A 16037-nucleotide genomic window follows, 5' to 3' on the forward strand; every position below is an offset into this window, starting at 1 on the left:
CGTGCTCCAACTACCAGTGTCTCATTTAAATGTAGATGGTGCTCCCGCACGTCACTGATTCAGCATTCCAGGCCGTGTCCTCGCGCCTCTCTGCGTCAGCAGCCTTACATTTCCGGGAACCCTCTGACCTCAGTTAGACCGTGATGATTGTAATGTAAACATGTACGTTTTATTATTACAACCTACGGCTTCATTGCTGTGGAAACGTATTTATCTTTGTGTCTCTCCATTAATTAATTACACCAGCGGACTGAGGAGCATTCCGCGTACTATTCAAAAGAGGACATCAAGCAGACCAACCTTGCATGAGGATTTACAGTCCAATTCATGTTCTAAGAGCGTTTTACTCAATGTTTAATTATAAAGAGTTCAAGGTTGCATGCCTTGCTATTGAATAACATCCTCGGGCTCAGCCGTAACGGACCGGGTGCCCTCGTCATGCACAGGTCTGGTTTGTCAGTCAACCTGCCACCCACTGACTATTGCTGAAGTGAGCTGGCATCAGACAACAAACCATGCCAACGGAAGAGGGGGACCTGCTGGCTATGTCGACACGCTCAAGTAATGCGCACAAACATCATATTCTATGCTCCTTTTGTGTAATAAAACGGCTAGCAACGATTAGACCAATTCCCCAAACATTCAGACAGGAGTACAAATCAAACAATGAAAACATAACTTATGAACAGCTGCCATGATACCAGCATAAAGATTCTCTTTATGTGGTGGCCAAGAATTGCACTCAGGTTACCAGACCACTCCATGTTACAAAAAATGCAGGCACCCTATTATAGATTTCCTTTAACCAATCTCACGCATTCTGGGAATTGTAGTGAACTCAGTTGCTCTCATTGTACAACACACGCGCTTAGAAAACTAGCTGTCGAGTTTCTGGATCTAAGCCTTGTTGGACAGAGTGGGGTTTGCAAGACTGGAAAGAGAGGGCAGAGGTCACCTTAATGGTGCTTAATGCACAGAAGAAACACAGCCATCAAAAGAAGCAATGCAAACAAGTTTAGTAATATTGAGTATTAGTAGCTTTTTACTGGGCAAGTGACTTTAATGCTTGCGGGAAGCCTCGCACCAGCTCCTGTGGTCAAACGGTGACTGCGCGCACCTTGGCGGATTCCTCAGCACTGCCACCGGGCCCTTCCGCCTGTCTGGGAAAGCGTAAGCACGCCACCATGCATGCGTAGGGACAAGATAATGCTAGTGCATATCCCTACGCTAATAAAAGTAAACAAAGATGGAGTCGGGCTGTCCACATGCACGTGCATTTTTAGCCTTGTGGATGGCGAGAGCAGCCATCTTTGTCCATCTGGACGAGCGTACATTCAGCTTTGGCTGAATCGATTGCAAAAGGTCCTTTCCATGGCAAGAGCAGATGGCGAGAGCAGCCATCTTTGTCCATCTAGACAGCCGTACATTCAGCTTTGGCTGAATCAATTGCAAAAGGTCCTCTCCATGGCGAGAGCAGCGCATGCTGTGCTTGCACCAGGCGAGACCTAAAAAAGGGGATAATCTAAAATCTATTGACTGGGTCACTCTGGACTAATGCTGTATTAAATAAATGCGCAAACTAAAGACCCTGCCAGAAAGCCAGCCCTCCGTTGATGGTGGTTAAATTCACACCGAGATCTCTTTCTTTAGTACGAAACACTGATTGCTGTTAAGTTGTGGAGTTTTGCATATTGTCTATTGCGTAGAAAACAGAACCCTCCTTCAATATCTATTCGTTGCACTCATAACACAATTATATCAATGTGTGGACGAAAAATGCTAGAGGTTCTGGGTTTCATTCTTCGCAGTCATGAGCCACCAGAAATGATGGGAGTTTTCCTTAATGTTGTACCAGGCCCACCTGGAACAAAGGATGCATTTAGAATGCGATCTTGGGGGTCAACATTCAACTTAATCAGTAGAATGATATAATGGTGAATGATGTAAGCAAAAGAGCTTGTTCTTTCCTCATATCTCTGCATTGGGATAAGAGAATTGCACCTGCTGAAATGTTTTTCGGTTGTGTATGTATGCTGTGAAACCTAATGGAAATGGTTTGTAAAAAACCTCGGTGTAGGCTGCCATCATGTAGCTTCAGGGTTACCTTCTAGGTATGAAACAGTTAGACTTCCTGCTCCGAAGCGGAACAAAGACAGCCTTGTCAGACTTTCGGTCTTAGAGTTTGAAACATTGGGAATTGTAAGATACACGAGTGTTCAATGCATGTGTTTAGAAACATGTATACGGTGCAAGATCGCAAGCCCACAAGCCCACACCCTAGCAGTTCCATCACCTGTCCTCCAACGCGTAGCATATAATAAGTCACTAGGGCATATACTCTTTATTTAAGCAACACTTAAATGATCATGAGCATCTGAAATGCACATGTCCACGGTTGGTGTAGCTAAGCACACGCCCTGGCAAACCTCAGGCCCCCCCGCCGCCCCCCCCCCCCCTCCCTATACTCCCCCCCCCCCCCCCCCCCCGGTATATAAAGCAATTTCACAGATGCATACATCGTGGGAGTCCGATTTCTAATCTCTGGTATTCATTAATACCATACATGCTAACATTTGAAAAGCAAGAAATCTGGATTAAAAAAAAAAATCTGAGTCGAGGGGAGTTAATCTTCAGATTGACTTATATTTAAGTAGGGACAATTTCAGGGGTGAGAAAGAAAAATGGAAGTACTTTATGGCTTTAAAAATCGGAGGTCTCACGCCTGAATTGGGTCTAATGGCACGAGTGCAATACAGACACCCTGCCCATAATACTTAAAATATAGCCTGTGGAAGCTCCGATTCCCCAACTTTTTTGGAGACTGCTTTCACTTAACATATTAAGAACTCTGTAAATTTCAGACATGTGGTTTTGAACTGGTGCTTTGAAGTATGCATGAACTTGCAAAGACGAATAGAAAGATAATTATCCACTCGCAAAATATTTGCTTCACTGCTTGAATTTTCAGCATTCCGAAAGTCTGAAAATCCTCTTGAATTGGCAAATGGGGGTATTTTGGCAACCAAGCAAATTTTCGTTTTCTGTTTAGAAGCGAAACATCAATCGTATTCTACTTGCCGATAGTGGTAACCGCATGCGAGTTAAACACTCTGCTAAGGTCTTTTGTGACCGACGATTTAACAGGTAGTCTCACTTGCGGGAATAGATCAACCCTACAAGTGTTCTACTTTGTCCATGCTTACCATGCAGCTCCTCCGAAGGGATCGCTCCAGTAGGCACCCTTTGAAAGAAAAACTAAAAATACTTTAATAAAACTGAAGAAATCTTGAGTATTATTTGACAAAAATATTCTTTCAAACTCTGAGGACATCTACATACTCAAATATTACTCTCACTACTATTACTACACAGGTCTACTCTTCGTCCCAGTTTGAGTATCACATTGGCTGGGCGACTGTATGGCCTGAGATACTCTTTTTTGTTTTATACCTAAACGTCATGCTCGTCTTTTACTGTTTGATCTCTGTACTGCAGGTGCTTTTGAACCCATGAGACTGTGCTCCTAGGTTTCTGCTTTTCCATATCTTGTTTTTTCTTTTCTTGTTGTTTTTCTTTTTCTTACTCTTACGCTTTTTGTCCTCTGCTTGTCTTTTTTGCTTTATTTTTGTTTCAACCTACCTTCTCCTCTCTCCTTATTACTCCACCTCCCATTTGATCCTTGTTCCTGCCTACTTCTCCTTTTTCTCCTCCTTTCCCAACCCACCACTCCCTTACCATTTTGGTTCCTTTTTGAAGTTGAGCCCGATGCTGGGACACCACGTCGTAGACCCATCTCCTTCTGCCCTTGCTGTGCTCATGAAGGTAATGTGACCTTGCACACCCGCTTCCCCTGCCCACCTCACTTGGACTATCGTAGTAACACTCGCTTTCCCCATTGCCCTGGAAAGGGTATATCCTTTCCCCAAAACTGTGAAGCATTCTGCATTAGTCTTGGGCGAAGCGTCCTCGTATGCGATGACCATCCCTTGAAGGAACAGTATCCCTTTTGCTGTTGTGGGTTGGATGACAGGGATCATTTGGCACATGTTTTCTACTGACTGATCTGCACATTCTGTGCTTTCTATATGTACACTTCAAAAAGCGGGGTGCTAGTTCAGGATTGGGTGATACGGTAAAAGGGATACTGCGCCCCATAGCAACTTGTTGACAAAACAGAAATATCTTCTGGTTTAAGAAAATCTTTTTTCTTATGGTTGATTTGCCTCTTGTTTGCATTTTTCCGAGTTGTGAATCTGCAGCAGTGGGGAGTGGGGTTTGCATTGTATGGGCATGGGGAAGTATGGGTGTTATGTGATCATCTCTAACCTCTTTACCTATGGAACTGCTTTTCATAACTCCTATCCCTTCCTGCATTCTGTCATGATTCCACTCTTCTCCTGCCGCCCTGATCAATTTTAAGCTGATTTGCTGTTGACCTTTTCACTATGATGCTTGCTGGCTGTAGATCTTTACATATGTAGGTGACCAGTGCTGGTTATTGGCTGGGGGAATATTTTTTAATTTATTTATTTATATTTATATTTCTTGCCTCATACTTAACCTATGACTGTCCTAGGGGTGAAAGGTCAGATCCAAGTAACCAGTGCTTCTTGCTGTGCTGCTCTGGAAGATGCATGCTTAAAACGCATTTGTTGTGTTTCAAATTTCTCGAAAATCACAAACAATCAGATGACACGAAGGGGACAGTGTAGTGTAGCACATGGAAGTTGTATTTTGGTGTTTAATTCAAAGGTAACGGTGTCCATAGAGTTAGTCAGAAATAAATTCATCTTGTCATTGTCATATATTTCTGATCCTTCCGTTCCTTGAATTTCTGCTACTGATTTGGTCGTTCTATCTTGGTGCTAAATTTGAGCTGGTGGTTGCCAGTGGGGCCCAGGCACATATTTTTGGGTACCGGCACCTATTTTTCTGCATCAATCATTGACCAAAGATCAAGAGAGGGAAAAAAACACAAAGTGGAAAGATGAAGGAAGAGAATGATGATAAAACCGTCACAGAAGGGGAAAGCAGGAGCCTTCAAGTGTGATAGAAAGCAGCAGGGGGAGCTCCTGGTAGTGGATTAAGGCGGCATCAGTAGTATTAAGGATCATCAGCCTTGGTATTCCATTCACTGACATTCAATTGCTTCTGAAAAGAGCATCGGCCTTGCAAATGTTTTTACATATGAAGCACCGTTTATATGATCAAATCAGTGAGGACCTCCTACTAAAGATATGTCTTCTCATTAAGCAGAGATAGGTTTGAGGCCTTAGGTTATTAACTTGCAACTCAACTAGCAGAGCACTTATTACCACGCAATACCTTCTTCGAGGGCTGCTTACCTAGCATCTGCCAGTCGTGGTTTGTAGCATGATAGAAGGTTGCTACTGTGAAATCCATTCAATAATTCTGTCCTGTTTAACAGTTGCGAAAGTCTTACACCAGTACAGTCATGCAAACTAGAAGGGAAATTGAGAGAGGTGAATCATTTTCTGACTCTTTGTTTTAATGGTGTATCACCTGACTTTCTTCGTTGTACTAACTAAAGGAAATAGGTTTTAACTGAAACCTTAAGCACACTTTTATTTCTTTTAAGGTCTTTGCTACCTTTTTGTATCTCTAACCTTCTAGGCTTTTTATGTTGCCCTCACAATGAGGAATCACTTAAAAAGCAATGCTTGTTCACAAAGTACTATTTGCTGGTAGGGTTCCTTTGACTACTAACTATGGAACCTTCCAAAAGCATGTACAGGAACCATAAACTGTGCTTTACCAGTTATAAATACAAGTGGTTCCTGTGTATTACCTGTACATATCCTTCTTAAATCACTACCTCTAGCCGTATCCTCACATAATCCCTACTCGCATTCTTGGAAAGGAGATGGGTATAATCATGAATATCTCTACCTAAGATGGTATGTTAGATGGTATGTTAATGTTAAAGGACCGTATTGAGAAGGAATATCGTAGTTACTGGTTTGTCTTAGTTCTTTACCTCTGCGCCTGGATGTCTTTTATTGACAACATGTGGGGACAGATTACCAAATAGAATCACAAACAGCATAAATGCCAGCAGTCTGGGAATTTGCATTAGACCACCTGACTGAACTGTGATTATGCTTGCATCTGGACAAGTGTTTCTACAGCCCTCAGGAAGTTGCCCTGCAGACCGCTAGAGAAAGATCCACTGCAAACCTGTTGAAGAATCTTGTTATGCGCCAAGCCAATACAAGTAGCCTTGCCAAATATACCAGTTTCATTTGTCAGAAATGAAAACGTTTATAGCATTAAACGTGTGATTCACACTTGGAGAGGTTTTTACCATAAGCAGTTCTGTAATGTCTAATGCGATCAAGTATCTCCTTTATTAGCTGTAAGCTTGTGCGGCTCAAAAGCATATAACAGCTGGGAAGCAGTATGCCCGGATACATTAGTTTACACAATATGTCTGCTGAAAGCACCAGCAAAATCTTCTATACCATAACTAATGCTTCTGAATGTCAAGGACAATAAGTTATATTGAGAGATTTTAACTTGAAAATGAATGTCCTTAATGATAAGAATAATCACTAGAAAAATATGATAAGAAGACACATGACCTCCTTGTCCTTGACAGTTTATGGTATGAACGTTGGGTCAGCTAACTATGTGTGACGAACAAGTTACTTACCTTCTGTAACGCCATATCTGGCTGCAGATGTCTTACCTTCTAATAATCCCCAGGCATCAGACTGAATCCAGAAATCTTTCATGAACAGTACCCCTGTGTGCCAGTAGATGGGGTCGTTCAGCTCTGTGTGGCATCCTCCGTGCCGAAAGTGTCTTATGTTGTGCCTACATGGGTGCCACCCCTGCGTGCTGTCAGGGTTTTTTTCACAACTTTCCACACCAGAAGCAAGAAGCCACGAAGAATACTGTCCTCTGGTGCATAAACTATAGGTCCCTGAAAAGGGAAACATAATCTTTACTCTGACATTCGATCGCAGAGCGGGAAGTATGGGTGGGTCAGTACGGAAACTACGTTACTGAAGGTATGTATCTTGTTCATGTGCTAGAGACTTCAGCACAGATTCCTTACCTTAGACTAGGTACCTAAGCAGTACCTCCCGGGAGGTGGGGCTGCAATACAGATTAGACCAGAAAATTCTGTAGGACCAAATGGGCAAAAGGCCCATCTTGCCCTACCTGACTGTCCAGGCAGTAATGCTTCTTAAATGTTTGCAGGGAAGCCCACGTTGCTGTCTGGCAGTTATCCAGGACAGGGACTCCATGAGCTAACACAGTGGTTGCAGCCTTGCCTCTCGTAGAATGAGCTTGCAAACCTTCAGGAGGTTGTTTTCGGGCCAATGTGTAGCAGAGCACTATCTGTTCCGAAATGGTCTGTTTCTGCACCACCTTAACTTTTTTGGCTCCAACGTACCCCAGAAAGAGTTGATCATCCATTTGGGGCTCTCTTGTGCAGTCAAGGTGGAATGACAACACTCTTTTTGGGTCCAGCCTTTCCCTTCTTTAGAAGGGTGAGGAGGAGTGTAAATGGTAGGCACAAGTGATGGACTTGCCTATATGATAGGGAGTAACCACCTTCGGTAAGAAGGATGCTCTTGTGCGAAGGACCCGTTTGTCTGGGCAGATCGTAAGGTATTGAGGCTGTAATGACAATGCCTGTAGATCACTGACCCTCCCGGCAGATGTCATCACCACTAGGAAGGCTGTTAAGGCGCCTGAGAGTGCAGTACTGTAGCAGCTTGAAGGTAGAACACATCAAAAATGTTAGAACTAGGTTGAGGTCCAAATGTGGCAAAATGAATGAGCATGGTGCAAACATATGTTGGAGTACAATAGAAGATTAGAAATGGGATGGCTGATCTGGAAACTGCAGAAATGCAGATGTAGCAGGTTATGGTGTATCCTGCCCCCCTACCAACTGGATGCCCATGATGGTCAGAGGGCATACTCTAAAGGGGTTTGGAGGCTACAGCTGCTGGGTGGAAGGTGGACTGGTTCAGCTTCTGGCTGCCTGGCCCATGTCTTTGTGAAACTCGTCCTCTGCCATGAAAAGATTGTGCAGTTTGATGGCTGGTGTGGTTGGGCGTGTAAAGATGCAATTGGAAGCTTCTCCTGTAGCCACAATAGGGGCAAAAGGCAGAGTGGGATTGATGAGGGGCCATGGAAAGGCCCAAGGACCTGGGTGTAGCCCTACTGTCCTTGAAGCGCTCCAGTGCGGAGTCTGCCTTATTCTGAAGAGACGAGTGCTATCAAAGGGCATGTCCATGAGAGATGCCTGGACATCCCCATAAAAGTCAATGGTTCTCAGCCAGGAATGACGTCTCAATGGCAGTAACTATGAAATCGCTCTGCCCTGCAAGTCTGTTGTGTCCAGTCCACATCGGATGGTGAACTTTGCTTGATATCTGCCATCTGCAATCGCCAACTTCTTTGAGGACCAGACCAATAAGATTGAGCTCTCACTGGACATCAATATTGCCCCCCTCATCAAGGGCATCTCGCCTGGGACCAAGGAAATCGTTCATCCCAATACATGAAGAGATAGTCAAACTGATCCCCACATCCAATCCCTCCTCCCGCGCTCTAGATCCTCGACCCCCACAACTAACCAAAAATCTGAAACTCTCCCTTGCCCCGCTCTGGTGCAAGATCATAAACAGCTCCCTAAGAACCGGAGTCGTCCCCGACTGCCTCAAAGTTGGTTAAGTCACGCCACTGCTAAAGAAACCAGGCCTAGACACAAAAGATCTGAATATTTTTAGACCCATTTCTAACTTACCTCTTCTATCCAAAACCTTAGAAAAATGTGTGCTCCTTCAAGCATCAACCTTCCCGATTCCCACCAATCCAGCTTCAGAAAAGGCTGCAGCACGGAAACCGCGATCCTCAACGTCATTGATGACATCCACAAATCACTTGATGCAGACAAATGCTGCCTTCTCATTCTCTTAGACCTATTGGCAGCTTTTGACACGGTTGACCACAAACTTCTGATTAAGGTGCTTCAAGAAAGGGCAGGTCTAGATGAGGTGGTCCTACACTGGTCCTCCTCCTTCATTCACAATGCACCCAAAGAATAAAAATCAAAAACTTTGCATCCGACCTACACCCTGTCGGCAGGGGAGTCCCCCAAGGTTCAATGCTCTCCCCGCAACTTTTCAACATTTATATGGAACCTCTCACAACCCTACTCAGAAAAGCCAACAACGCCTTCCATCTGTCTGCAAATGACACACAGATCTACCTGGAAACCACCGCCATTGAGGACATTCAGAGACTCAATGACACGCTGAGGGAAGTCCAAAACTGGCTTTCAAGTAACCACCTAAAACTTAACCAAGACAAGACTGAAATACTCCTCATCTCTAACAAAGAAGAGGACCCCCAAATGTGGAATGGCTCAAAGCGATCGATGCGCTCAACGGAAACCTCACATGGCAGACTCTGTAAAATCACTAGGTATCACTCTACATCCGGAATTGGACATGACCAAACACATTAAGAACTCCGCCAAGAGCGCCTTCTTTAACCTAAAGCTACTGAACAAAATAAAACCTTTCATCCCACCCAAGGACCTCAAACAAGCCACCCAAGCATTGATGTTGTCTAGATTAGACTATGGGATTGCAGCCCTCTCAGGTACATCAAAGTCACACCTTGCTCCCCTCAAAACAACTCTCAACGCAGCAGCCAGAATGGTTACAGGAGTGAAGAAATTCGACCACATCTCACCCGCACTCTGAGAACTAAAATGGCTCCCAGTTGAAATGCGTGCTAGTTTCAGAACAGCTTACCTCACGCAAAACTCCCTTCTCACAGGCAAACTTGAATACCTGGCCTCCAAACTCAAAGAAGCCAGTCAGACCAGGACTCTCAGGAGCTCGAACACACTACTACTCATCCCGCTGAAAGCACGTAAACAAAAAACCGCGGCCCGGTCCTTCGCAGGTAACGCGCCCAAAATCTGGAACTCTATTCCCTCCCACATCAGAACTATCCCTTCCTTTCCAAAATTCAAAGGACAGCTCAAAAATCGTTTCCTAGATCGTTCCCCAGCGAAGGTACAGGAGCTGCAGAAGCGCTGCTGACATTACTGCCTGGAAGGGGAGTGCAGCCCAAGACTATGACACTTGTCGAAGGCATTCCAAGTCTTCAATGCCCCTTAGTTTCACAACCCGCTGAAACTCTCCGTCCATGTTCTATACTATTACTGTATTTTATGATCTTTTGCAGTACGACTGTTGTAAAGCGCTCCGATACCGTCAGGTCTGGCCAGCGCTATATAAAACTTCAGAATAAATCAAATTAAAATAAATAAATAAGTATGTGATAGTATGGCTCGGGCCTCTTCTGACATCGTTGTTGGCACTTGCGCAACAGAATCCCAGATAGTTTGTGTATATGGGCCCAAAAGGCATGCGGTGTTCACTGATCGCAATGCCAGGCTGACGAAAAGAAAACCCTCTTACGAAAGGTATTCAGCCACTTGGATTCCCTGTCTGGTGGAGTGCACCCGGGATACGGAGGCCTGGACTCCAGGCTCCCCGGGGTGGGTTGCTGGATAAAGTAATTGGGATCCTCTGGAGTGGGTCAGTGGCAGCGTGCAGTTGTCCCATTCACAGGAGCCCTTGTGCAGGGCTTGGACCTGGCCCCCAAATGGACTCATGTAAGTGCTTCATTAAAAGGGAGTAAGATTTTGGGTTGGAATGAAGGTCCAAGAACTCAACCACCCTGATCACCATCACAGCAAAATGAGGCACCCTCCACCCTAGGCATGGTAGGGCAAAAGACCAAGCTAGTGTCTGGGGAGATGTCCAAACCACTGGCATCTGCCAATTTCTCATACCAGTTGTCCTCAGTGTCTTGTATCGGGTACTAGCAGCGAAGAGGGTCCTCTGACCCATCCAGTTTGCCCCCAAATCCAAGCCTATTGAAAGAATAATTCTCTGGCTTAGGCATGAGGGGTCTGCCCCGTTGGAGCTAGTGTTGGATAATGCAGTGTCAGAGTCTGGGATGGCGGTGCTAGGGGTGTCGGCACTGGAGCAGGTGCCGGGGAGGGTTGAGGTGGTGTAACCAGCCTTGCTTTGGAGTCATCAACGGATCCAAGGGACCCGACTAGCGCTGGGGGCAAACCACCTGCGGAAGATCAGTTGGGGCTTCTCCGGAGCTCACAGTGCCCGAAGGCACTCCAGCGGGGACGATCCATCCAAATATGAGGTGCATGGCCCCTTGTAATTCTCGTAAATTTGAGGGGTTCGCTCGGCTCCTGAAAACTCTGGGAAGCGCGGAGACAGCCCAGGTGCAGGCTCAAGCACAGAGCTAGGCGTCAAATGCCAATGCTTCTTGTTTTGTCAGATGACTTTGACGGAAGTGGTGAAGTCGAAGATCTCTTCGAGTTCATACTCTTCTTGTGCCTGTGAAACTTACCTGATTTCCCCGAGAAATTCAACTGCGACGACAGGCATCTGGAGTGGTTCCATTAACTATCTCAAGACCTTCTTCTCTTGATGCACCAGGAGACTAGGTCTCGAAAAAATCTCAACAAAAAGTCAAAAAAGAGCAGTAAAAAGACTGTGGGTAGCTTTTACCGGATCTGCACTGACTGGCGTGGAAAGAAAAGAACTGGCACCAGTGCGCAGGGGTGGAGCCGATGTAGGTACTGCGCACGTCCCTTCCGGCGCGGATGACTCCACGCGGAGCCTCGCGACGCCAGCTACCAGCATGCAGAAATACTGTTCACAAAACAATTCCTGTTCTAGTCTGACGCCTAGGGATTATTCTAAGGTAAGGAATCTGCAGCTAGAAGTCTCTATCAGATCAATCAGTTAAAGGAGTTTCTAGAGATACACAACATCTTAAATGATTCTGCTATGCTTCTTGCAGTGAAATAACTGAACCATTTTAGATGAAGGAAATTCAGCAAGAGTGATGCTGTTAGACCTCTCAATTTCCTTTGATGCGGTCGATCACAACATCTTGGCATACAATGTGAAGGAGACAGAGATATCTGGGACCGTCCGTCACTGCATCACTGGGATTCCCTCATGGGTCATATTGGTCACTTCTACTTTTTAATTTATATTTTGTTCTCTGTCTTGGCTCATTCAGTCTTTTGGCTGCACTATCACTGACGCACAGCTTATTTCCCACCTTAATCAACCGGCCACTGCCTCTCTCTTGCCTCTACGAGTCCTAGCAGGCAGGTCAACAACGCATGGCCAATTAGTTCTTAAAGTTAAATATCAACAAGATGAAATCGAATTCTGGGGGGAAAAGGAGAGAGCATGAATCTCTCTGGCCTACTAACATCAGTATGGGCCCATGTCCAGTTTCAACAGCCAAAACGTAGGAATAATTTTTGACAACGCCCCCAAGTTAGTGGTCAGCAGTTCAAGTTATCGTTTGTTGCGTTTGTTAAGAAGTGCTCCAAAGCCCTATAAGGTACATGCAACTAATCTTATGGCCTGTGTGATCTTAAAATTAGACTGCTGAAATAGTCTGAACACGGGCCTGCCAGCAGTTCACCTTACAATGCTTCATAGAATACAACATACAGCAGTACGCCTTCTTTTTAACTTTAGAAATGTTGACCCATGTTTTTGATGCCCGTAAAAAACGACTTTGGTTGGCCGTGGAAACAAAGGACTCAATTTAAATGTCTCTGCTTAATATCCATGTTTATTTCCAACCAGAGCATTCCTACCTGGCTCGTCTGTTTAGCTATTACATACCTACTCCGCTCTCTTCGATTAGAATGCCAGTTAATACTTCAGATTCCATCAACACATGGAACTTAAACAAGAGGCTGGTCTCTTAAATTTCTTAGTAACAACCTCTGGGATCGGTTACTTCTGCCACTGGGACAAATTAAGCATTTTTAAATATTTGCAAAGGCTTGTTACAGCTGGGGGGTTTTTCCGGTTATTGGGTGCTCTGAGTAAAGTCCTTTACTCTTAGTTTTTAATTGGTTCTACAGCACTTAACATCCTTGATGGTGTAAGCATCTCTTTATCAGAATCAAAATCAAAAATAATGTATACTAAATTAGATATCAGGGAAACCCATCACACAATGACAAAACAGTTGCTTGTGTATTAAGATCTCTGATTGAATGCCCACAAGTTGCATATCACAGGTGCCGTAGTTGTGAGAGGTGAAAGAGAAACTAGGTTTCAATACTTTGTTAGCAAGGAACTCGGCTAATTACTTCCGAACCCAAGTGAGAAATAAAGAATCTAAAGATGGCACCTGCGTACTGGGGTATTGTGGGCTTAATCTAACCCTAATGAAGAGTCAAGATGACGCCTCCTGTGGTTAAAACCCTAAATGAAAACATTAGTTTAAATACAAGAAGCTTTCTGAACCCAAACACTAGACGGCAGAATTGTGCACAGCATGTGAATCTAGATTATCTTCTTCACACTCCAAAACTAACTAAGGGTCCAGAAGTTAGAGCTAATTAGGAAAGTCAGTGGCTGCTTCTGGGCAGCTATAGAAGATAAAATACGTACATTTGGAAGCTCTTAGTGATTTGGTCAAGAACAATATAGGAACTTTTCAAGACTAGTTAATAAGGAAAGATTAGTGACTTGCACATCTAAGTTTCATACTGCTTGAAATTGTGCCTGGGCACCAAACTTCTTTTATTTATTTTTTATTTACAAAGTTTTATATAGCGCGAACCTGACCCTAGTGGGTATCGGAGCGCTTTACATCAACAGGGGATAATGTAACATTTAGTCTGAGGGGGAAAAAAAAGAGAACAGGAAATACATGTGTGAGAACCAAACAAATCATACAGTCTAATATTATAACAGGGATTGGTCTTTAGTAAAGTCAGTAATAGGAGGGGACAATCCCTATAGTAGTTAGCGGACTATACAATTTCAATATGACTGTTATATTGTCTTAAGGTAGAAATTTTGTCGTTAGAAAATATTTCGTTTCTATTTTAAAGGAGGAGGTAGAGGAGATGAGGCCAACAGCCGTTGGTAAGGAGTTCCATCTCTTGCCAAACTCTTAAGCAATTTATATTGGGGCTACCTTCTAATACTGTAGGACCTGAGGCAGTTTGCTGAGTTTCACTTCACAGTATTTATTCCCAGAAGATGGACCGCGACGAGTGATGGGGAACTCTGGATCTATTTCCATTACCTCTATCATCTCTCGCCGGGCCTGCGGGTGTCGCCCCCGGCGCCTACTATGGACGCCGTCCCCAATCCTACCTTCAGTCCGGATCTGGCGCCGGAGCGGTGCCGCTGGGCGCCGCTTCTGACGGCTTTTGGAGATTTCTATTTCCATGAAACGGCCCGTCTGTTGACCCTGCGTTGCAGGAGATGGGTGACGAAGGTGATTGGGAGGGGTCTGTGGACCCTCTGGCACAAGAGTGCCATTCTCAACAGGACTGGACATATGAGCTTGGGGAGGACAGTGGAATTGACACTTCGCCAGACACTGGATTTGTCTCCCCTCCCACCATGGCTACGGAGGAGGGGGCTGCCTACAGTGTAGTGTTGACGCGGGCAGCCAAGGCCTCGGGCCTGACACTCCCCGTCGCGGCCGTGAAGACTAACCTCCTCACTGAGGTCCTTAAACAGCAGGCAACCTCCACTGAGCCTCCGCTTCCGTTTAATGAGGCCTTGTGTGACGTTCTTGTGGGCACTTGGTCCAAGCCCGCCACAGGTCCGCCTGTGGATAGGAACATGGCCAGACACTACCGCCCGGCCCCGGGTGAACCTTGCTTTTTGTCCACCCATCCAACCCCCGAGAGCCTGGTCATCCAGACCTCCACTTCCCAGACCGCATTCCCGACGGCTCCGCCCGATCGGGAATCCAAGAGGTATGAACAATTCAGAAAGAAAGTGTTCTCGTCCCTGAGTTTATGACTGCGGTCTGTCAATACCGCATGCCTCTTGGGCCGCTACACCCACACCCTGTGGGACACGGTCGCGGACGCGCTGCCACAATGTCCGGAGGAGGTCTGGGCTAAACTCGTCCAAGCCCTTGTGGAGGGCCGAGATGCAGTGCGATATTCCATCCGGTGTGGGCTGGATACCACAGACTCACTGGGCAGGGCTATGGCAACGACGGTGGCGGTTCGACGCCACGCCTGGTTGAGGTCCGCCAACTTTTCGGCCGATGTCCAGGCCACTCTTCTGGACATGCCGTTCAATGGCCGTCGCCTCTTTGGCGACAAGGCAGACCATGCGCTTGAGCGGCCAAGTCCTTGGGCCTCTCAGCCACACGCCAGCAATCGGGTGCCTTTCGCTCCTTTCGTGGCCACGGAAGGGCGCCCCCACACGTGCTGCCAGCCACGCACCGCAGAATGTTCAACAGCGAGGTGGCGGCCGTGGAAAACGCCGTGGCGGTGGTCGGGGATACGGCGAGGCCAGTCCACACCTCCCCCCGCAGCTCCTGCCTCAAAAACCTTCCTCGTCCGTGTTTTCAGGCCCATGTGACGCCAGTGGGGGGCAGGGTTCGCCATCACCTCTTCCACTGGCGCACTGTTACGTCGGACAGGTGGGTGCTGCAAATCGTCCGAAGGGGCTACTCCCTCCCCTTCGAGGCGACCCCTCCGGCCATGCCACCGCAATTCCACCGCGTGTCGGGGGATCACTTGCAACTTCTGCAAGAGGAAGTCACGGCCCTCTTGGCCAAGGGGGCCATCGAGCGCGTTCCTGGGCCGGAAGTTGGGTGTGGTTGTTACTCCCACTAGTTTCTGGTACCCAAAAAGGGCAAAGGGGGCCTACGCCCTATCTTGGACCTACGGAACGTAAACGGCTTCCTCCGGAAGGAGAAGTTCAAGATGCGGACTTTGGCTCAGGTCTTAGCTGCCCTGGACCCTGGAGACTGGATGATAGCGTTAGACTTGCAGGACGCTTATTTTCACATGCCCGTCCTGCCGGTCCACCGGCGTTACCTGCGGTTCACGGTAGGCCACGAGCACTTTCAGTTTACCGTGCTCCCCTTCGGCCTTACCAGCGCCCGACGGGTGTTCACGAAGGTGATGGCGGTGGTCGCAGCTCATC

The 16037-nt window shown here is 46.3% G+C and overlaps 1 protein-coding gene across 27 annotated transcripts in view; it reads left to right on the forward strand.

The window, feature by feature from the left end:
• MICAL3 (microtubule associated monooxygenase, calponin and LIM domain containing 3) overlaps positions 1 to 16037 on the forward strand; it is a 2019125-nt gene that overhangs the window by 1956587 nt on the left and 46501 nt on the right. For 22 of the 27 annotated variants that reach the window (XM_078673602.1, XM_078673604.1, XM_078673606.1 and 19 more), the window contains one exon: positions 3757 to 3822. The exons of the other annotated variants lie outside the window; for them this stretch is intronic. In XM_078673602.1, coding sequence (XP_078529728.1) covers positions 3757 to 3822 — 66 coding nt within the window. The remainder of the gene's footprint in view (positions 1 to 3756; positions 3823 to 16037) is intronic. 27 annotated transcript variants of the gene reach the window in all.

This window comes from Lissotriton helveticus, chromosome 1_1 (genome assembly GCF_964261635.1).
Source record: "Lissotriton helveticus chromosome 1_1, aLisHel1.1, whole genome shotgun sequence".
Classification (NCBI taxonomy): Eukaryota; Metazoa; Chordata; class Amphibia; order Caudata; family Salamandridae; genus Lissotriton; species Lissotriton helveticus.